Here is a 23,180-nt window from a genome sequence, read left to right as displayed (position 1 = left end):
AATTTATTGCTAATACGAACCGAACTTCCTCTGAAATTGAAAAGATAGCCCCTGTTCAGCACGCGGGCATATTCCGTATTCTAAATTTCCAATAAACAGTTGGAGCCACATTTTGCGAAAAAAGAATTATACGTTTGACTTTTACAAATTTCTGGGATTTTCCGCTTCGGATATTTCTTTGATTCTTTCCGCCTAGTGCCTCCAAAAATCCGTCATTTTCAGCAAGTCTCGGGACTCTATTTCCCATAAACCATTCTGCAAGAGCTGCGATCTTCAGTTGCTTTCAAATCCCGATACCTCGCCCATGGAGAACGGTGGTGATGGGTCGCTGCAGGGTCCGGTTACTTGCGGGGCATGGATTCGGCGACCCGAAAAGCGTAATCTTGTTGTGTTGGGAAGGTCGAGGCGAGGAAATTCTTGCCCTTCTCTGCTCGAGATTTTCTCCTTCGATCCCAATACCACTTCGTTATCTTCCTCGCCCCTGGTAATTCTCACTGTATGCTTACGCTCTTGCTTTTGGTCACCTCTGTTTTTGGAGCTCCACTCACGGGAGTTAATGCTTGGAAAATAAGAACTCATGAGCAAACGGACTAATTCCTGTTTAGGATAATTTAATTTTTTTTACATAAGCCTTACATACGGTTCAGGGAACAGATAATCAATTTAGTCAAATAGAAAGACGTGGGAAAAAATTAATGACCCTTTTTGAAGCTTGGCTTTTTTTTTTTAAAGTGCATACCGTTTTGTTTTTTCCCGATACGTCGAAGGGATTTGGCGAAGTTACATGCCATGAAGAAAATATATCGATTGCAACTATTGTCAGCAACACGTGCCTTGGTCTCTGAATGGTTACGTGATTTGCCGATGCTTTGTTTTCAAGACTTGTCTGATTAATATTATATTTTCCAGACCACTTTTGTGTTAGAGGAAGAGGAAGGTGATCCTGTTGCTATAGCTGTGCACCCTAGTGGAGATGATATCGCGTGCTCTTTGAGCAAGGGTAGCTGCAAGTGAGCCTCTATCTATATGAACTTTGTATTTGATACTTCGATCAGCTATTTAAATTTCCCTTTGAAGAGTGCGCCTGTTGGTTATATAGTCATTTGTCTTATTGTCTCATTCTTTTATCTGAATTTGGTTTGGTGCTGGGTATTAACCAAGTATTTTCATTATGTCCATAGATTTTTCTTTCTGTGGGATTTGCGAATTGAAAGTTACTTTCACTCCTACTTTATTTCATTTGAAGGTTCAAAGGAATACTTTCTCTTCCTTTATCAATTGAAAAATCTCAAAGACAATTTGAGAAGCTTCTCGTGAGGGTGCCTTAGTGTGAGCCCTTTATTTAATGGGGACGGTGTCTAAGATCTTCATCAGAAACTACTGTAATGAAGCATTGGCTAACTTATTACAGTTGCGAGATTGGCTTTAAAAGTTTCTTTTTTGGCAGCTTCTTGTTAGTCTTTCCTGGGAGCTACTGGTTGACAGAATAGTTATTGAATTTTAAATTTGACTTTCTAATATTTTGCCCCAGATTGTTGATGCATCTTCCCTTTTGATATGAAACATATATATTGAAGTTCATTTTCGTGGGCTTGCAGAATTTTTGAGTTGTCTGGTCGTGAAACAAGCATTAAGCTATTGGCCAAAGAACTTCCCTCCCTTCATGATGTTGGTCCTCAGAGATGCATTGCTTTTAGTGTTGATGGATCTAGATTTGCTTCTGGTGGAGAGGTAAGCATCAAGTCAACATGCAACAATTGCTTTTATCAGCTGTGAATTTGTGGCACCTCCTTGCTTGCTTGCTTTCTTTCTCTCTGTTTTCGTTTTGAGCAGCATGGTACTGTGTGTTTGACTTGTATACTTAACAATACAGAATGGGCACCTCAGAATTTGGGAGTGGCCTACCATGCGAGTAATTTTGGACGAACCAAGGGCACACAAGTCTGTTCGAGATATGGATTTCAGGTAGGATGGAACCAAGTCTTTTTGGATCCAACTGCTTGGTTGAACAGGAATTGTAAAAGATTTGAAACTTCGCAGACATGGATACTAAATCTTTATACTTTGTTTTCTGTAATACTGCAGTCTAGACTCGGAATTTCTGGTCTCAACATCTACTGATGGTTCAGCTAGGATCTGGAAGGTTGAAGATGGTGTTCCTTTGACAACTTTATCTCGCAATGCGGTATAATGCATTTGAGTTTTTAATTTAAGAAAGCGGAGCAAAATTGGCGCATTTTTTTGTATAAATTATGTGGGCATGGGTTTTTCCCCTTTTGTAGGATGAAAAGATTGAATTGTGTCGATTTTCTAAAGATGGAACCAAACCGTTTCTGTTTTGCACTCTTCAAAAAGGTATATCAATATGAATATTCTGCAGTATAGTATTTTCACTATATGTTTAGAACATTGTTTGAGGAATAAATTATTACCTTTATAGACACCCATGTATCTTTTAACAGGTGATAAAGCTGTTGTTGGAGTTTGGGATATAAGTACATGGAACAAAATTGGGTATAAGAGGCTGCTCCGAAAGGTTGCTTCAATAATGTCAATGAGCCTTGATGGGAAATATCTTGCTTTGTAAGAATCTGCTCATGGCTTTTAGATTGTTAACCTGAGATCAATTCTATGGAGGACTGTCTGTATGATTTTGGCCTTGTTGCCATAAGTGTCATTGATAATGAGAAAGAAGACAGAAGTACTACTCTTCTGATCTAGAACATAGAAATTCGTTTAGGTTTATTATAAACTGATTCATTCTTTTTCAGTCTCTCTAGAAGTCTTTGTATGCACAAGTGACCTCAATCATGGCTAGAAATATGGAATCATTTTCTTTTTATTAATTGCTAAGTTCTTTAGTTTGTATTTTCTTTTCCTAGAACTTCTTTTTGATACCATGCCTTATCTCTTATGCCTCTCAAACTCAATTAGTTTTTCTATTGTGGTTCTACATTTGTATTCCCGACCTTCATGCTAAAATGCTACGTGTCCTTTACTTACAGTTGGGATATTTGTTAATTTCCTTTCAATTTGACCTGTATGAGTTTCAGCATTTTGGTTATAGTGAAACAGTAAAGATAATGAAGATTTGGATTGTCCTATGTCGTTAGAAATATTATGGTCTCAACAGACAATCAGCTCTAGGTTGATCAGCCCACGTTTGTCTACAGAAGTGGATGGCAGAACCCTGGTGGTCTAGAGGGAGTAGCAATTGCTATAATGGGTCTGTCAAGGAATTGCATAACAAGTTAAAATTTTCGAATTCTGGTTTCTTTTTGCCAACGAGTAACTTGCTTACAGCAGTGAATACAGTCTTTCTATCTCTTTTCTGGGTGGTATTGGTTGAGAAAATTGGTTGTAGAAGGATAAAAAAAATTTTGGCTTTGAAAACTCTTAAAGGAATTATAAGCATGCTAAATTGACTGGGTTTCTTCGTCTATTTCTGGCAGATTTATTCGTCTCTTTATGTACTTACCTTCTTACATGTATATTCTTCTTCTTCTTTAAATATTTTAATAAAAGATAATGAAGTAACCCCACCACTTTATCATTTATTGCAATTGCCCCTGATCTGGACTGCAATGTTTGAGTTTATAAAATGTTATTTAATTTGCAAGTCGTATGCATATCATGTTTCTCTTTGTCGTTGATATCTTCAACATTTTTTGAATTCATTGCTATTTATTTTCAGGGGAAGCAAAGACGGAGATTTAAGTGTAGTTGAAGTTAAAAAAATGGAGATTATGCATTATATTAAGAGAGTACATCTGGGGACAAACATTGCAACACTTGAGTTCTGTCCCACTGAGAGGTAATGTCTCCCTGGATTAGATTAGTTGCTTTAGCTTCAAACCTTACTTATTTGTCCTAATTAACACTAACACAATGTTCAGGGTTCTGGGTATTGTTCCGATATTGTAAAGTGTGTGAAAGGAATATATATAGATGCCTAGTAGATAGTGGAAACCTTATTTTATGAAAACAATCCATTAACAAAAAGGTCCTGTACGCAGGCGTTATGTGGGGGATTAATAGTTAATTGGGAATGGGTTAAGGATGTTAGCTAGTTAGAGGAATCTCCTATCGGTGATTTGGTTGGGAGTTTTGGTGATGTAATAGGAGTCTAATGAGTGAATCATACCCTTTTTACTTTTTACTATGTACCTACCTGCCAACAGGGAAACCTCAAAAAGAAACCAAAAAAAAAAAAAAAAAAGGACAAGAGAGGTTACATAAAGATGAATGTGATTTGTAACAGCAAATTCCTTAGCTTCATATCGACCACGATTTCTAACTTGTCAAGAGAGGTTGCAATTATATTATGCCCAAAAGTAAATTTGTAAGACTTGATAGAAGCCTAGTGTAAGGCTGTAAGCCTAGCCTATCACAACAAATTTAGATCTACACATTACCTTCTCTCTAGGTTCTTGACTACTCACCTGGCTCTGGTGGTATATCTGTAGGGTATTGCTTACAACCTCTGTAGAATGGGGAGCACTGGTCACTAAACCAAATGTTCCGGCAGACTGGAAAGGTTTTACTCTCCCTCCCTCTCTCCTGTGCGCGCGTGTATTTACGTAAATCCAACTACTGCATCTCTTTAAACTGCTTCATCCAACCACATCTTCATGAAATTTTCATGTTAAACATGCAGAGTGGCAGATCTACGTGCTGCTTCTAGGGTTGTTTTTAGCATCAGCCGTCTTGTTTTACATATTTTTTGAGAACTCTGATTCCTTCTGGAACTTTCCGCTCGGAAAAGATCAGCCAGCGAGACCGAGGTTTAAACCATTCCTGGGAGAGCACCAGTCTTCTGATGATCAAAATGGTTTTGGTCCTTTTGGACCAGTAGATATGTGAGGATGCTCTTTCATTTATTCATTCATCAATGCCTTTTAAAGGAGCATCCATTGCTGTATAATGGCCTCAGCATTCATCCTCATATAGGACCTGTAGATTTAGGCAGTTTAGCCAGTCACACGTCATTACTTGATAGTTTATAATTCAAGTGAACTTCATTCTTAATTATGTTTTCTTTTAGTATTGGCGTTTCTTAATTACTTTGTTCAGTCAGTACTACAGTCAGAGGTTATTCTGATTAGCTAGTTTCACTTTCATTGTATTTTGTACTCTTGTTGGCCTTTCTGGAAGTGGGTTTATCTGTTGGGAGACATTGATCTTCTGTGCTGTATATGCTAAATAGTTCCTGAAATAACTTCAATGTCTGGGTCCCCAGCAGAAGTATTTTCAACTTAAAATCTATTTGACGCTTTTATCGAAGATCAGATGGGTAATTGTTCTGTAGTATGCTGTTTTGCCTCATTTCCTCTTATTCCCTTTTTATTTTTGTCAACGCCTCGTTTAATATTTGCATATTTTGAGGCCCTAGTTGGAATCACACGTGGAATCATCTATAAATACATTTCACGCAAACCTAGCTAACCCTTGTATATTTATCTCATATTTTATAAATTATGATTAAAAAACTATTTATAAGTCACTTCAAATAAGTCCTAAACTTAATGGTTTTTTATTCAAGATTCCTGCTAAACCATATATATCGTGAATTATTAGTCTTTTTTGATTCAACATACGATCTGACTTCTGCGAGACGAGATCTAACAATGAGATTCACAAGCTTATTTTCCGAGGTACTTTTTTTTTTTTTTTTTTTTGGGAACCTGAACTAAGGTAATATTTTGGATGCTATAAAACAAAGATAGATGAATTAAAAAAAAAGAAGATGAAATATAAAATAGCCTAAACACCCTTGCTCGAAGTTATAGCAGGGAAAAGGAAAGCTTACTCCCTCCTTGAAAACCCAAGGGGTCTAACGTGACGCCTAGGGTCCATGCTCCATGCAATGCACATGAGCACATCTGATTTATTACGCTATTCGGTCATTTTATAATATTTGGCCCTGCAAATACATGGGTTTTCTGTTGTTTTTTGTTTTTGTTTTGGGGGGGGGGTTTGTACGTGTTTTTGTCCACGATCCCGCCGGCAAAACAACCCCCCTCCCCAAAAAAAATATTTTTTTATTAGCCATGTGAGATACTCACTTAACTGAAGTGGCTGCGCTGATATTGTGTTTTTTAATCACTGAACCTTGCTTTTTGACTATTTCCTTAGTCACTACTTAAATCTAGTTTGACCACTTGATCCCCACGCTCATCTTATTTACCATGATTTATTGGGTCTCGAGCTCAATCTCCTTTTATCAACTCCTTATTGGTCCACAGGCTTGTAGAGTCCCAATAATTATATATTTATTAAATTATTTTTCTTGAATCATTGTTGATTTACTCAAATTATTTTAATCAAGTATACATATGAAATTAGCAAAACACTAGAAAAAGAAATATAATATGCTATATTTTCTTTACCCTATTTATAACTTACTTTTACTATATTTATTAGAGTTAATAAAATTATTAAACTTTATTAATTCTTCTTTAGAATTTAACTTATTAATTTTTTTCCCGGTAACATATCAATTTTATGCATATTTAATATATGTACTTTTGTACTTCTTCCGTCCCTTATTATAATATCCTTTTAACTAAATTACGCGGTTTAAAAAAACAGTTAAAATTAATTTAAAGCAATTAATATGTGGCAAATGTAATTTTTTTTCCAAATGTACCCCTATATATAAATGGGTAAATGTAAAAGAGTAATAGTGAAATAAATAAAAAAAGAGAATGTACTAAATATATTAAATTAGGGGTAAAATAGGTAATATTGCATTAAATGCTTAGACAAACTCAAAGAGGATCTTTTAAAAAGGGATAAACCTATTCAAAAATTGGATTTTATAATAAAAAACAGAGTAATATAACCAGGAAAAAATGCATATACATGGAGGAACCACTTCAGTTTCTAATTATAAATGAGTTCTTACGATCAGAGTTACTCCTCCGGTCCTAATTATAAGACCCAATTGACTTATTTGAGGAGATTAAGGAAGTAAGTTAAGTTGGTTATTTATAATAAATAAGTGTTGTCATTCCTAAAATATCCTTGCTAATTAAGTATATTGGCTAAAACTATCATTATTAGAAGGATTATCTTGGAAAAAAATGCATAAATATAAGAGACAAAATGGATTGGGTTTTATAATTAGGACCAAATAAAAAGTCAAATTAGATCTTATACTCCTCCGGTCCTAATTATAAGACCCAATTGACTTATTTGAGGAGATTAAGGAAGTAAGTTAAGTTGGTTATTTATAATAAATAAGTATTGTTATTCCTAAAATATCCTTGCTAATTAAGTATATTGGCTAAAACTATCATTATTAGAAGGATTATCTTGGAAAAAAATGCATAAATATAAGAGAGAAAATGGATTGGGTCTTATAATTAGGACCAAATAAAAAGTCAAATTGGGTCTTATAATAAAGACCGGAGGAGTAATAAAGACCGGAGGAGTAATATATATGCATATGTGTGTGTGTACTTTTGTGAAAAGCATTTAAAAACCATATATAAACTCTTTCCCTTGATGAGCATACACACTTCACGGTACGTGGCATATTTGAAGAAGAATCTTTTGAAAGGCCCTCCCCTTTCCTCCTCCCCCGTCCCTGTCACAATCAGGCCAGAGCTTATTTCAGAAAAATATCTCCCCGAATAGAAGGTTTTACTTCAGAGACTCAGACCAAAAGAATAAAGAAACGCCTGAGGTGGAGGGCGCAAACACAAGCCTTGTCCACTTATCCTCTCCGCTGACATTTGTTCAGCGAATTTTCCATTTCTGGATCATGAACTGTCTTCGGCATCTTCCTTTGTGCGTCTTTCTCGATTTTGTCATGGAGATCATTTTTAGCATAGTATACAGCTATAAATATTGAATTTGACCCGTGATTTCCCGTTTGGTTCCGCTTTCCAATTTCAGATCCTCGGGTTTGCCTTTCCAGTGCTTTACAAGTCACCAAAGGAAGCCTCTTTGCTCTGTCAATTCACTGGTATGTAGTTAACTATGTGTCAGTGACTGTGTATTTCAGAATGCATCGTCTCTCCTTTTGGGTATGCAATATTCACCATTTTTGAGGGTTGGCTCAGGGAATGTCCAATACTCGTGATCCAAATCGAAGCATAGCAGTGAAGGTACGTCGGAATATTGTTTTTTTCGGTGTTAAATTTTCGTTTCATTTCCCTTTCTATTGGGTTCTTGTGTACCTTCTTGACAATTATATTTCAAACTTCATAGCATATTCATTCTTCCCCTTTTATTTTGAGATCATTATCTTATTGCTCTGCGTTAGCATCAATTTTCCTCGTATTCAATCACTGTATGCTCATGTGTGTAATTGATGTAAAGACTTTTTGAATAAGGTTCAGTGGTTCGGCAGCATTATGATAACGCAGTTTCGGCTTACTATGAACCAATAATAAGACGGCGTACAAATGGTCATGGTATATTTTGAAATCTGCCAACTAATAAATTGAAGGTGGTACTTAAAAGTTAATAGCTGTTGTACATTTTGTCATTTTGGTGCAAGCAATGGAAGTAGTATAGGTGTAAATAAAATAGTCAAATAGCTTAACAGAAGTAATCAAAACGTGCACGGAATAACAGCATTTCTAACTTCTGGGCCTTGTTATGCTCAATTTTACTGAGTTGAGTTTGATATTTTTGAGATGTTTTTGTAAATGAAATTATCTGTTATCTGCTAGTTGCTATCTGCTTCATATTTTTTTGTCTTTCCCGGAAAATGTGATTGAAGTTTCACTTTGCAGTCTGCTTCTGGTTCCACGTCCAGTGCAGGGACAAATAGTGCCAGTGTGAAGGAAGAGGAAAAATCTGAGACATATAGTCATAATATGACTGAAGCGATGGGTGCTGGTAGGCTTAATCCTTTGTGATTCTAGTTTGATCGGGAAAAATGTTGTGTGACAAGTTGGGGAAGAAGAGATTTCCTTTGCTTGCTCGAAACTTCATATTTGATTACAAATTTGTTGAGTATATTGTAGTGAAGGATTTCAAATAATTGGAACAAATCTTCGCCATGTTTGTTACAATTTATGATCAGTTCCAGCAGCCTATAAAATCTTCTTATTCATCTATTAGTTTGGGTTAATTGAAGGATGTTAAGACGATGCTCAAGGTCATCCTATTCTTGCATTCTTTGAATTTGTGTTTTTAGATCTTTGATAACTTGGTCCTTTGCAGTTTTGACTTATAGACACGAACTGGGAATGAACTACAACTTCATTCGTCCAGACTTAATTGTAGGATCATGCCTGCAGGTGATTTTTGTCTCAGTGATGGAAAATTGCTGCAATTACGTCCATCTAGTTTGGTCTTCTGACTTTTGGTTTGTCTATGAATTGCTAGACTCCTGAAGATGTTGACAAGCTTCGCGCAATAGGAGTGAAAACTATATTTTGCTTGCAACAGGACCCAGACCTAGAGTATCCTAAATGACTTGTTGAAAGTTCTTTGAGTTTAGGATTATTTGAATATACAATTTCAACCTTTGTGATAGCTACCACTCATCTGATCCAGCAAAATTGTTTCTCTAACGCTACTTCAGATACTTTGGAGTTGATATCAAGGCTATTCAAGAATATGCTGGGTCTTTCAGTGACATTCAACACGTACGGGCTGAGATAAGGTTTGTTATGGAAAAATAATGATATATTTTTATCAACCAGCAAGTCATGATGAATTTAAATAAGTTAGACTGAAAATAGTGGTATTGAGGTCATGTTGGCTGGTCCAAAAAAAAAAAAAAAAAGAGGTCATGTTGAATGTCATGATTTCCTTTTTACCAGAAAAGAAAACCGTTTTCAGAATGATTTCTGCGCAAAAAAATTGTCACTTCATTATTTTTGAAAAATGAAAACTACTGTTACTTGTTATGACAAATTGCAACTCATGAAGAAACTGAAATTTAAGGAATCAATTTGGAGCAAATTACCACTTCATTCCATGGTCTTTGTGCATTAGTGCTCCAGTTGCCAGTGAGCTAATCACTGTTATCTATGTTAAACTTGTCCACATTTGTTCTGTTTCTTAAGTTTTGGCTTCACTCATATCCTACCTTACCATTCTACTGCAAAATGAATTTACTTTATTTGGGAACTATTTTGGATGAAATTTATCTGTATCATATTATTTTATGTTTTCAAATGGTCATAGAAATGGTTGATGATCTTGTTTACAAAATTGAGGAATTTTGGTTATAAGATTCTGGTTTGCCATCTGCTATTTAGGATCACCATCCAACGGTGATCTAGTTCATTCAGGTAACTTCTGCATGCTTGTATGTGAGATATAGTAATTCAAACATGAAGATAACAAATGTTAATTGGTTTGTTATTTATAAACCTGTATATTGTGAATAAATTTTGAGATGCGATGCTTTCATTCATGGTTAATCTGAACGCCGCATTTATATTTGCCTTCAGATAGAGTAGTTTTATGGCTGTATATCTTACACCTAAATATTTCTTAAATTTCATAGACAAAACCAAAACAATGTCCATGGAATTGATTGTTTTATATGTGCGATTTGCTGTTTTGAATATGTAGGATATGAATGCACCAAAAAGATGGAGTTTGGATAATTTTAGGATTTTCATGGTAGACTAGTTGTCATGCACCTTGCGTCATGGGTTCCCTGATTTGCTATTGTCTATGAGTAAAACTTAGTGTTCCTTTCCATACATGTTTATTATGCATTTTGTGCGTTGATTTGCATTTCAGTTTGTTCTTGTATATGTTATCTAAATAGTGATATCTACTGCATTATTCATGTGCTTCTCTCAACATATCATGGATTTCTTTCCATCATATGATCGTCCAGCTTTATGCTGCAGGGACTTTGATGCATTTGACTTAAGGATGAGGCTTCCAACTGTAGTTAGCAAATTGTACAAGGCCATAAATCGCAATGGGGGCATGACATATATACATTGCACTGCTGGACTTGGAAGAGCTCCGGGTGCTGCGGTATGTCCCTGGGTTTAATTTCTGAATTTTAATTCACTCATGTATTTATCCGAACCCATGTTTTTGGAAATGCAGTTGTGAATTGTTAATTTGACTTGTGCTTCACATGTGAACTATTAGGTTTATTGTGGTTGGTTGGCGCCTATTTTGTCTTGAGTAGAAGAATTACATGACATTTGGCTTTGAAACTTATTTCCCTCTTCTCTAGTCATTGCCGATTATGTGCATCATGCTTCAATTAATTTTTTAACCCAGAGACACCCTGCACACTTTGTAGAGTGTTCAAATGTTGAGGCATTGAAGAGTAAGCAAGTTCTTTGCACTGGTGAGAGTTCTTTGTACAGTGAGTGTAGATGATTCTTGTACAGTTAGGAATATCTAGAGGGCACAGGCTTATATTTTTATTTCTTTCAGATACTTAGTCTGGAAAACTTGATTTTGTGGTATGTTTATTTGTCCTCTTGCTTTCAAATGATATATTGATAGTCCTCCCAACTGTCATTTACTAACAATTGTTCTTGTATTTTCAGTTGGCTTATATGTTTTGGATTCAGGGTTATAGACTCAATGAGGCTTATAGACTGCTTCTGGTAACTTTACTGAATCGTTTTTATTTTTTCATGCTTTAAGTAGGTGTATGAGGTTCTTGGTGTAGGATATCTTGCATGGGTCTGACCTTCCAGTATTTTTGATACTTTGGATCAAGCTAAAGTTTTTTTTTTTTATCTCTCTTTTTTCTTCTTTGGGCTTTTGTTCTAAGCTTATAAAGCATCAAGAAGTCTCTGGATATGATTGTTTCCATTTAGGGCATGTTAAGCCTATTTATCCTATTACATTCCTTAAATCAAGGTACATTTAGAAGTGAATTTATAGAAATCGTAATTTCCTAGCATGATGATCATGTAGTGATTCATGGGGTTAGATGAAACACAACTAGGTTGAAATACAACATATGTCTAACTTGTAGATGGCTGAGTTAGGGAGCTTGGCAGTTCAATCAGCTGTACATCAATTTTCTCTCATATGTTTGATTGCCATCTTAGATAATGATATATTTCCCGGCGTTTCTAATTTCTTAGCTCTAATAATGGTTAATTCTTTTGATTCAGTTTTAGTGAATTTGGTTAAAAGAGGAAAAACTGACAACAGCATATAAATTTATCTTTGAACGTTTTTTTTTCCTCGCAGAGCAAAAGATCATGCTTCCCAAAGTTGGATGCAATAAAAAGTGCAACAGCTGATATTGTGAGTCAATTTGCTCTGCGTTTCTGTTCTTATATGTTCTTCACAATTCTTGAACTGTGGTGTTTACTTCAGTTTATTTATTTTATTTAATTGTTAACATTCTGATGTCTTTTTCCTTGACCTGAAAGCTTTGTCATTGCTTAATGGTGAAAATTATCTGCTGATTTGAATGAGCACAAACTTCAAGTAAAAAGTATGACTTCAAAAGAGCTCTCTAGTCCATTGAAAGTCTTAGGGAGATTTTGCCTAGGAAATCATTGGCTGAAACCAATGAAGAAGCTAGCCTGCTGTGTTCTATAATAGATGTAGGAGGAAAAAGTGCCGGTGGTAAGCATGCTTAACAAAACCTTACACTCCCTTTCTCTTCCAATCATTGAAAAAATAATATAAAGAAAATTCTCTTTTGTTTTTGGGCAAACAATGCATAAAATATCCTGGAGTGCCTATCGCAAAACTGCCAAACAATCTCAGTTTGTAAGAATAGATTAACATGCTTCTTGAATTCCTGAAGCATATTATGCATATGTCAGGGGGCCTAGTTATACTTACTGATGTAAAGGAATGATAAAAAGAAATTTGTTGTATAGCTGGACGACTTCCTCGCTTCACTCAAATGAATTGCTTTATTAGAACCCAAGCTTTTGCCTTGCATGAGGACAAGTGATATGAGACGAGGCGATATTTTCTTGTTTATTTTATTATTGGTTAAAGTATACATTTGGTCCTTTAACTTTGTACAAGGTTACAATTTGGTCCCCTGACTTTTAAAAAGCATACTTTTGGTCCTTTAACTCTAAAATTGTTAAAAAAAAAATGATGACATTAAGATCTTAAATGTTGATAAAATATTCTCACATGTTAACATATTAAGCTTAATTTTTAAAACATTCATGACTGTTACAAAAAATCATTATTGAAGCCTAATGATTTTAGGGTTAAAAGACTAAATGTATGTTTTTTAAAGTTAAGGGACCAAATTAAAACCTTATATAAAGTTAAAAGACCAAATGTATACTTTAACCATTATTATTTGATGGTGTAATTTCCTTTGCTATTGATGAATTTGTAATTAATAATTAGTACTACCTCTGGTCCTTAATATGAGAGCTAGTTGACTAATTTGAATAGACTGAAGAAGTTTGTTAAGTTAGTTATTTATAATAAATAGGTGTTGTCATCCCTAGAATACCTTTTTTAATCATTTGTATTAGTTAGAACTATCATTTGATGGAATCTTTAGCATGTGCAACTAATACAAGGACTATTTTGGAAAAATGGATAAATATGAGAAACAAAGTGGATTGGGATTTTATATTTAGGACCAAATTGAAAAGTCAAATAGCTTTTATATTAAGAACCGGAAGTAGTATTATTTATGATTTAATTATTAATTATCTATAGAGGTGCTAGATCATAGGAATATGTTATTCCCTTATAATGTTTTTGTAAGTTGAAGATTTCTTATTCGGTTACCTATAAATATGTCTTGAGCCTGATGATACAATTGCTTCTTGATTATCAAGAAATCAAATTAACATTGAATTTTGAGAGTATATTGTTGTCTTAATTATTTCTTTTCCTCTCGTCCTACATCATCAGGTGACTGAGAGTGCAGCATGGAGCTTAAGTATATTGTATCACAATTGTTTTTCTTGACAATCCTGCTTATATAAACATGCATATAGTTTTTACATTCAGACCCAAAAAAAAGTTTTTATGGATTAGTTCATTAACCATCAGTTACTATATGGCAATCAAAGCTTACAGGCCTAAGAAAAAAGCTTGTCATGTTGACGTGGGAAGACAACAAGTGCTCTTCAGTTGAAGTTTCTGGACTTGATATTGGATGGGGCCAGGTGATGGTTGAGTCTTCTTGTTCAGCTTTTAGAGACATCTCAATTGCTTTATTAAAAAATGAATAGTGCTTCACGTTACCAACTTCTGAGTTGAGCCTGAGAGTTTTGCTTGATGGTGTGTGCAACTTTTCAAAATTAATGTCCTAATGTATAATGGTTAACTTTGGACCATTGAATTGATTTTGACCTGTTTGGATTGACTTCCTAGTTCGTTCTTCTGATTTGCAAAATTACTGCATTTATCTTTTCTCTGCACACCTGTCTGAAGGCACTTACGATGCAAACTATAAAGTGTCATTTCAAATTCTAAATATTTCACTTTCATATATATATATATATATATGATTTTAGAACCACTTGCTGTGATTGGCCCTGTGATATATCTTTGACCATGTAGACTCACTCAATGTATCCTGATTTTCGTTCAGAGAATGCCCCTGCATTATGATGACAAACAGGGTTTGTGGGTTCTCAAGAGGGAATTACCTGTAAGTCCACTTATCAATTGAACAAATTTGAATATCATGTTTGGTATTTATATTGGTGAAATTACTTGAGGCTTAAGCATTCTCTGAGGTTAAAATAGATAATAAATGTACAGAAAAAAGAAAGGCAGGGGAAAAAAGGGAAACTACCTTGTCAAACTGTCCGATTTTGTTTAGAGCTTCATATCATATTTCCTTGTTTCCATGATTGACATAGCAACCGAGATCTTAGAAGATTGATGAAGTGTTTGGAATTTGTAATTTTCAGTCGTGAATATCTTCTTAGAAAGCCTTAAAATCTTGACTCATCATTCTTTAGTATTGCTTTAAACCATGAAAGCGCCATATGGCTGAGGTTCTTACAATAGCTGTTTCATTTACTATTACTGTTGACTTTCTAAATTTAGATGTAATTTGATTGTTTGATAGCCAATTATGAAGCCTTAATGTCGAATGAAATAAGTGCCTGTTTTTGAACACTTCAGACGCTTGGGATACTTTATGAAGGTGTATAGGAAGGGTAGAAGTCAAATGTTGTATTTACTAGTTCTGGAAATTAGACAATTGTAGACTTGTGTTTTATTCATCGAATTGAAGATAAAGTTCCTTGTTGATCTATTTTCCAGGTAGGACATTATGAGTACAAGTACATTGTTGATGGGGAATGGACATGCAATCAGTATGAGCTTATGACCTCTCCCAACAAAGATGGCCATGTCAATAATTTTCTGCAAGTAAGGTTTTACGCTTTAATTATGAAGCTCGTAAATGAAAATTTAACTAATGGATCCAGAACTGAGATGCACACAATTTTTGACATATTTGAATCCGGAAAAGAGCAGGAAGTTACTGAACACCGCCCCCCCCCCCCACACCAAAAGAAGAATGCCTCATTAAATTTACTGTCGAGGGTTCTGTTAACCTTATAAGCCTCACCACATTGTGGGGGCTTTTGTTGAACATGGCAGTATTTTGCCGTGTTGGCTTCACCAGAGAAATTCTTTGGCAGATGAGATCATGGTAAAATTGACAGATCAAACCAACCTTAAACAAATCTATGGGATAGTATTATGTTTTTTAAGTGGGATTCACTTCTTACATGATTGGACATCATTGGTTTAATCTATTAAATTGAAAAATAGGGGTGATCTGCATTAGAATTTATCTCCACTGTACATTTCAAGTCATGACAAGTTTATGCATTGCTTCTGAATTATGAATTTGTTGCTCTTATCCTCTATGAAAAGGTCATTGATGATACCGACAGTGCTGATGCAGCCCTAAGGGAGAGGTTGATGGGTGATGATCCTGATCTCACAAAGGCCGAACGGCTGAGAATAAGACAGTTTCTTGAAGCTCTTCCTGATGAAGAACCATGAACCATGACCTCACTTATTTATATGTGAAGCATAGTGGATGTATATAGATAAATTGTCTCATGAAGGATGAATTTAAACCTTTTTTTTTTAAAATCCTTTTTTGAGGTTCAAGAAGTCATGAATTTAAACAGGAGACAAAAGCTTTCCGTTGCAAGTATGTTATTGTTTTACTGCATCTATTTCAATCTCAATTACGCCTCATGATAGGTCTGAAATATGTAAAGTAAGACAAGTACAATAGCTCCAGCTTTATTATTCCTTTTGAAATTGTAATAAATTTTCCAGGAAAGCAGCATGGATCTATGGCTATCTTGTGAAAATATGTTAGTGCTCTATAACAAAGACATATTGTTAGGTTTTTTTTTAGTTGGCTTGTTTGTCATCTGGTCTCTTTATAATTACAATATATCATAATTTTTTTGGGTACTATTTTAAGCAGAAAAGGTTCATCTGGCCACTGGCACTTGATCATGTTAGCAGTTAAAGATGAATTTTAATACTCAATTTAGACAAAATACAAAACTATGGGCTATGTTTTTTGGTAATTAGGGGGAGCTTTCGCTTTTAGTAGCGCAATAAGTATTTTTTGGATGAGTAGAGACAGGAAAGGATCCTAAGGCTTTTAATTTTTCTGTTGACAGGAAAGGATCCTAAGGCTTTTAATTTTTCTGTTGGGGAGGGGTGCTCTTATTTTTGTCAATGATAATCCCTTAGGTTTGATACAGGAGATAGGTAACCAATTTACCTATGTTAAAATTGTTTTAGTTTTAGTTTTTTTTTTCGGGTAAGATGTGTTTTAATTTTTTTTTTTAAGTATTACTAGGTTTTTTAAACATCTAGTCAGGGGTTTGATTCATGGTGATATGTATAAAGAAGGTTTTGTGATTAGTAACCCTTTTGAAAAGTTTACATGATGAGAGGATTGGTTCGGCTATTGTCAGTGGATATGTTAGGTTTAACCCCAAAAAAAAAAAAGTATCACTCTTAAATTACTTGTATTGGAAACTGTGTTTTTATTGAAATATTTTTAATATATGCAATCAATAAGAGAATTTAGAAAAAAAATATTAAATTTAAGAGATAAAATGAATTGAAATTTTATATTTAGAATAAAATAAATTTGTCTATTAGATTTTATATTTAGAATTGAGAGGATAGAAAATATTACTTTCAGTTTTTAATGTATGAGTTAGTTGACTAATTTAAATAGATTAGGAGAGTTTGTTAAGTTATTTATTTATAATAAATATGTGTTGTCTTCTATAAAATATTCTTGCTAATGACATGTATTAGTTATAACTACCATTTGATGAAACCTTTAACATATGTGATTATTACAAGAACTACTTTAAAAAATAAATAAATATACTACCTCCGGTCCTAATTATAAGGGCCAGTTGACTAATTTAAGGAGATTAAGAAAGTAAGTTGAGTTAGTTATTTATCCTAAACAGGTGTTGTCTTTCCTAAAATATCCTTGCTAATCAAGTGTATTGATTGGAACTATCATTATTAGAAGGGCTACTTTGGAAAAAAAAATGTATAAATATGAGAGACAGTGGATTGGAGTCTTATATTTAGGATCAAAATAAAAGTCAAACAGGGTCTTATATTAATGACCGGAGGTAGTAAGAGATAAAATGAACTGAAATTTTATATTTAGGATCAAATTAAATATCAAATTAGTTAGTAATTATAAAACTATTCTACATGTTTTTTTTTTTTAACCGGCAACTATGCTACATGTTTTAGTTGTTTGCAAGTGTTGATTACAAATACATATAGATGTGAAATGAATTAAAATTTATGTAATATGAAACATGGTTTACTCCAACTGCATTATTTGTTCTCTTTTGGACGACAATGAATTTGTGTCTTTATTGATGATGACAATGACATAGAGTTGTAATTATCCCAAAAAGTGGGGAAATGAAAAGGACAATAATGATATACTTGTTGGAGAAAAAGAACAAAGTACATAAATGATTCCCATATGAAATAATTAAAATATCTGACAAAATTTTGGGACCTCTTTGCCATAAATGATTTCGTTATCGCCAATGATGCAGCCCTCTGGTTTTATTAATGGACCTACGCCCCTCCCATACCATATGCATAAATATGTTCTATTTAATAATTTAATTAATTTTTATGGCCTAAATATTTTGATTAGTAATAAAATAAAATTTTCACGTACTAAATCAACCATGATAAAAAAAAATTCCTTTGATTTGTTTAAAATATAAAAGATTTCATGACATTTTATAAGCATGCAAAAATTTAATCTCGGTTTTTCCCCCTGCTTTTGGCCTAAATATTGAGCTTACAATCATTTGGCTCGCTAAATGATTTAATTAACTAAAAGGATGGGAAATTAAGACAATTAAATAAAATTATGTATATTTTCAATAATTATTTATATAAATTGAATCAGGGGAAGGAAAACAAGAGTCCTCACAAAAAAGGGTTGAAGTGCCATATATCTTCTACTGTGTGTAATATATTATCAATAATGTGCAACAATTATTAATACAGAAGTTATTTGCACACAACAGAAAATATGTTGCACACAGCGGAAGATATGTTATACTCAAAGATCATACTTACATATGTTCAAATTCATATTCTTTTAACCAATTAAATTTTCAAATAGAGATTTTTTACCAATTTTTTCAAAATTTTTTGATCCAAAATATAAGAGGTTGATGGAATAATTAATAATAGTTTTTTTTTTTGTTATAAAAGAGGAGTAAGAGTTAAATTTAGGAGAAAGAGGAGAAAATTCTCCAACCGCATTTTTAAATAAGAGCAAAATAAATAACTTTATCAATTTAAAACATATTTATTGACTTTACTGAGTTTTTTGGTTTGTGAGAAAACTTGATTAAGGTCTTATATTACAAATATATTTTAATTAATTCATCATAATTAAGAAATGATATTAAATAAAGTTATGACAGGGAGAAAAAAAAGAGAAAGAGTTAATCATTAATTATAAGGACAAAATTGACACATACTACCTCTACTTCTGATTTTTAATATAAGATTTAATTGACTAATTTAAAAAGATTAAAAAAGTTAATAAATTATGTTAAAGTAGTTATATGTATAATTTTTCTTCAAACTAATTTGCTTTACCTATAAATTTGATATAATTTAACTATACATATAAATATTTTTAGAGAAATTACGTAACATATGATATAGGAAAATTGGGGAAAACAACCTAATTGAAACTATAATTGGTACATGGGACTTCAAACTTTTTATTTGATATGCATACATCATTACACTATTAATTTACTAAAATGTCCTTAAAAAATTAAGAAGAAAAAAGGGCTTCCAATCCCAAGTTTCCTCATCCTTGAAACTTCCGGCCACTCGCACCAAAACCAACAACTCACACTCATTCCTCACTCAAAGCCATGAAACAAGCATCAGAAATGAAAACCATCGAACAGTAAAATCTAAACCATAGGAAATTGAAACCGCTGAGCAACATAAATCAAAAAAATCCAAAGACAGTGAATATCAAACACAGATCTGCGAATGATTTGAAGATGGCAGCTATAGAAGATTATTGTAGAAATTGTGAGCTTTATGAATATTGATGACCATAATAGATGCGAGATCCACTGGGGGACACTCGAATCCAAAGACCTACAAATTAGTTGTTCAAACGGGGTGATATATTATCTGTATGTGCAAATGAAAATCCCTCTAAGTATAATTGATCTTTCATTGTATTCTCCTAAAGCTAAGTGCAATCAAACTTCAATAGCGCGTAACATATCATCTATATGTGCAAATAAAATCCTTTTAAATGCAATTGATCTTCTATTATGTTTCCTAAAGTTAGGTGCAACCAAACTTCAATAGAGTGCAACATATCATCTGTATGCGTAAATGAAAATCTCTTTAAGTACAATTGATCTTCCATTATATTCACCTAAAATCAGGTGCAATCAAATTTCAATAAAGTGCAACACATCATCCATATATGCAAATGAAAATCTCTCTAAGTACAACTGATCTTCCATCGTGTTCGCCTAAGGTTAGATCCAACCAAACTTCAATAGAGTACAACACATCATTCATATGTGTAAATGAAAATCTCTTTAAGTGCAATTAATCTTCCATTGTGTTTACCTAAGACTAAGTGCAAACAAACTTCAATAGAATACAACACACCATCTATATGTACAAATAAAAATCCCTCTAAATGAATTGATTTTCCATTGTGTTTCCTAAGGCCAGGTGCAATCAGACTTCAATAGAGTGCAACATATTATTTGTATGTGCAAATGAAAATTTCTTTAAGTACAATTAATCTTCCATTATATCCACTTAAAGGTATTTTGGTCTTTTCTCTTATAATACCTATTTAGACTAAATGATCTCAGCCTCTCACAAATTTGTAGGGACCAATTCCCAAATAAATTTCTAAACTAGTATTTTTTTCCCAAATTTTCTTATGATATAATTAAGTAATTTAGTAATTTTTTTAAATTTTTTTAAATTAGTCAATAGAATCTTATGTTTAAGATCAAAAGATAGTAATCATTAATTATTTTTTAAGTCACTTATATTTTATACCAAACCATTCTTGTACTAACAACTTATATCAATGTATTAACCATATACTCCAGTATCATATATCGATATGCACACCCCCTCCTGTGATAATTATAGGACACTTTTTTAAAGCCCCACATGACCTTAAATATAGGGCAAATATTAGGTAGTTCAGTTTTTTTTCCATTCTTGTCTCTCCTTAATTACAACAAGTCGTTTGCATGCTTTAGATTCTTAGAGAGTATTATTAATTTAAATGACGAGTTAAATTGAAAAATCATATTTTATTACAAATTTAAGGATGTAAACCCCCATTCACTTAGAGCTGTGAAATTTTAAGATTATTGCTCTCATCCTATCATAGTTTGATAATAAATATCCTAGGTTCATACTGTCCATGTCTTATTTCAATTCAATGTAAATATATGAGACCCACCATAATCATATTAAATTAAATCTAAAATCAGAACATTTTTTAATATTTAAAATCAACTATGTCTCCTTTTTGAAATGCATCACATCACAAGAGAGTGTTCTAATCTTTGTTTTTCTTTTGAGGATTTTTTATAATTTATTAACTACTCAAATAATAATTTACTATAAAATAAATACGACGATAAGAATAGAAATATGTTTAATGTCGACTGTTCTTAAAACAATTCTGGCGGCTGGTTATTAACTAGAAGTTTTCTGGGGACCCTGGGCCATATTACACCACCATGAATAATTGGTGCATTAACATCTATGTAATAAATATGTCTCAATAAATATACTTACAAGGTTTAGCTAAGTCACGTCATTATTTTTAGCTAAGTCACGTTATTAAATGTCTTCTCAAGCAAACTAATTTATTTACCAATAATATTAGTGTTTCTTGTTGCGTAAATTTTTCTTGAATTATGCTAAAATACAGAAATCTAATGCTTTTTTTTTATTAAGTGATAAATATATTTCACTAGTTTGAGGTTAACTTTAGCGATGAGGGTAAGATGAGTAAATTAGAGATCAAGGGTTTTAATTCCCAAAAAAAAAATCCCTTAACTTAATAAATCTTTCATAGACAAAAAAAATATAATAGAAATGTTCAAATACATAATGTCGAGCAAGTAGCATATAAATAAAACATTTCAAATAAAAATTAAATTAATATGTTGAGTGATTCATAATTTTTGAAGGTTGGCAAGAAAAGTTGTTTTACAAGGAATATTTATTTATCAAATTTATACTATTTTGGAAATTGAAGATTTGAAGGGATACTACCTCCGATTCTTAATATAAGACCTCATTTAGTTTTTATTTTGGTTTTAAATATAAGACCCCAATCTACTTTGTCTATTATATTTATGCAATTTTTTCTAAGATAGTTCTTCTAATAATTGTAATTTTAGCTAGCACACTTGATTAGTAAGAATATTTTAGGAAATACAACACCTATTTATTATAAATAACTAACTTAACTTATTTTCTTAATTTTCTCAAATCAGTCAACTAGCTCTTATAATTAGAACGGATGTAGTACAATACTCTTTTCATCTCAAAATATTTAGATTTTCATTAAAGTATTAATTATTCTTTTTTGACAATTTCACTAAAAAGTAACATTATTTTAGTGATTACTGTTAATAAGTTAGAAGCACTTACTTTAGGTCTTATGATAAATAGAAATATTTTAGTATTAAGCTTCGGTAAAAATTAAGTCATAATCTGTATCAACAACTTCAAAATAATAATTATTTTGAAATAGATTAAGTATGTTTTATAAATAAATTCCATAAATGTGTTAAAATACAGCAACTGGCAAAAAAGGGGTTAAAATACAGTAAAGTTTCAAGACCACGAACGCAAGAAGTTGATGATTTGTAAATTTAGGAAATATAAAAAGTTAACTTGTAAATTCTTATGTAAAATTTGAATAAAGTACAATTTACTAATAGTCTTTTATTTAAGAATTATTCGTAATTTTGTTTTTTCCCGGGGTATTTTGGGGATGGTATGAGCGCGTTTATGTCAGAACCTAGGATTTATCGCTAATGAAGCACACTCATTCACAGCTCATTGCATTAATCAAAGAGGCCCCACACAGTTTCTCTTTCTCATTAACACGCGCTTTGACTAATTTATAATGTGGTGGGGAAAAAAATATTTTATCATACTTATGAAAAATATTAATTTTTATTAATTTTTATCTTAAAATATAATAATTTTTCAATTTTATTCCTAATAATATATCTTTTTTAAAAGAAAATAACAATTTACAGAACACCACGTTATTGTAATAAATTTAATAAAATGACTTATACTAAGGACATCAAACTCTCTCTTACAATTATAAGGGTATGTTTTAGAAAATAACAATTAATATTGTCTTGGAATTATAAAGTGACATATATAAATACAAAAAAAGTTTTTCCCTTAAAAATGAAATATAAAAAGAAGTGAATGAAATATTTTACTATTTTTGTCCCCACTATTTCTTATTTTCTAATTTCCTTTGTTTTTAAGTGTTCCTTTTTACCACCCATTGCAAGGCATGGGGTTATTTAAATTTAATGCAGTATTTAACCAAAATTTAGATGCCCTATAGTTATGTGTTTCATTTGATCAATCATGAGCTCGTTTCATTATTACTGTTGTATTTCTCCGGTCCTAAATATAAGACTCCTATGTAGGAGTCT

The 23,180-nt window shown here is 32.6% G+C and overlaps 2 protein-coding genes across 2 annotated transcripts; both read left to right on the top strand.

Moving 5' to 3' along the window:
• The first annotated feature begins 210 nt into the window (after positions 1-210).
• Positions 211-5,310, top strand: LOC114736683 (SEC12-like protein 1). Its single transcript, XM_028924550.1, has 10 exons — positions 211-484; positions 910-1,010; positions 1,599-1,731; positions 1,874-1,965; positions 2,086-2,185; positions 2,283-2,355; positions 2,463-2,583; positions 3,695-3,814; positions 4,467-4,537; positions 4,658-5,310. The coding sequence occupies exons 1-10, from the start codon at positions 305-307 to the stop codon at positions 4,861-4,863; spliced, it is 1,197 nt and encodes a 398-aa protein (XP_028780383.1). The 5' UTR covers positions 211-304; the 3' UTR covers positions 4,864-5,310.
• Positions 5,311-7,648: 2,338 nt separating this feature from the next.
• LOC114736682 (phosphoglucan phosphatase DSP4, amyloplastic-like) lies at positions 7,649-16,294 on the top strand. The gene is made up of 14 exons (XM_028924549.1): positions 7,649-7,794; positions 7,903-7,972; positions 8,070-8,114; positions 8,748-8,853; positions 9,181-9,257; positions 9,346-9,422; positions 9,545-9,625; positions 10,833-10,965; positions 11,496-11,555; positions 12,154-12,210; positions 13,971-14,066; positions 14,495-14,554; positions 15,178-15,285; positions 15,799-16,294. Exons 1-14 carry the CDS (start codon positions 7,769-7,771, stop codon positions 15,928-15,930), a joined length of 1,128 nt encoding a protein of 375 aa, XP_028780382.1. The 5' UTR covers positions 7,649-7,768; the 3' UTR covers positions 15,931-16,294.
• Positions 16,295-23,180: the final 6,886 nt, after the last annotated feature.

The sequence above is a fragment of the Neltuma alba genome, unplaced genomic scaffold (assembly GCF_004799145.2).
Source record: "Neltuma alba isolate B1F8T4 unplaced genomic scaffold, ASM479914v2 tig00013358_pilon, whole genome shotgun sequence".
In the NCBI taxonomy this organism is placed as follows: domain Eukaryota; kingdom Viridiplantae; phylum Streptophyta; class Magnoliopsida; order Fabales; family Fabaceae; genus Neltuma; species Neltuma alba.
Note: the sequence above shows the minus strand (reverse complement) of the source record. Positions and strands in the feature narration are given on the sequence as shown.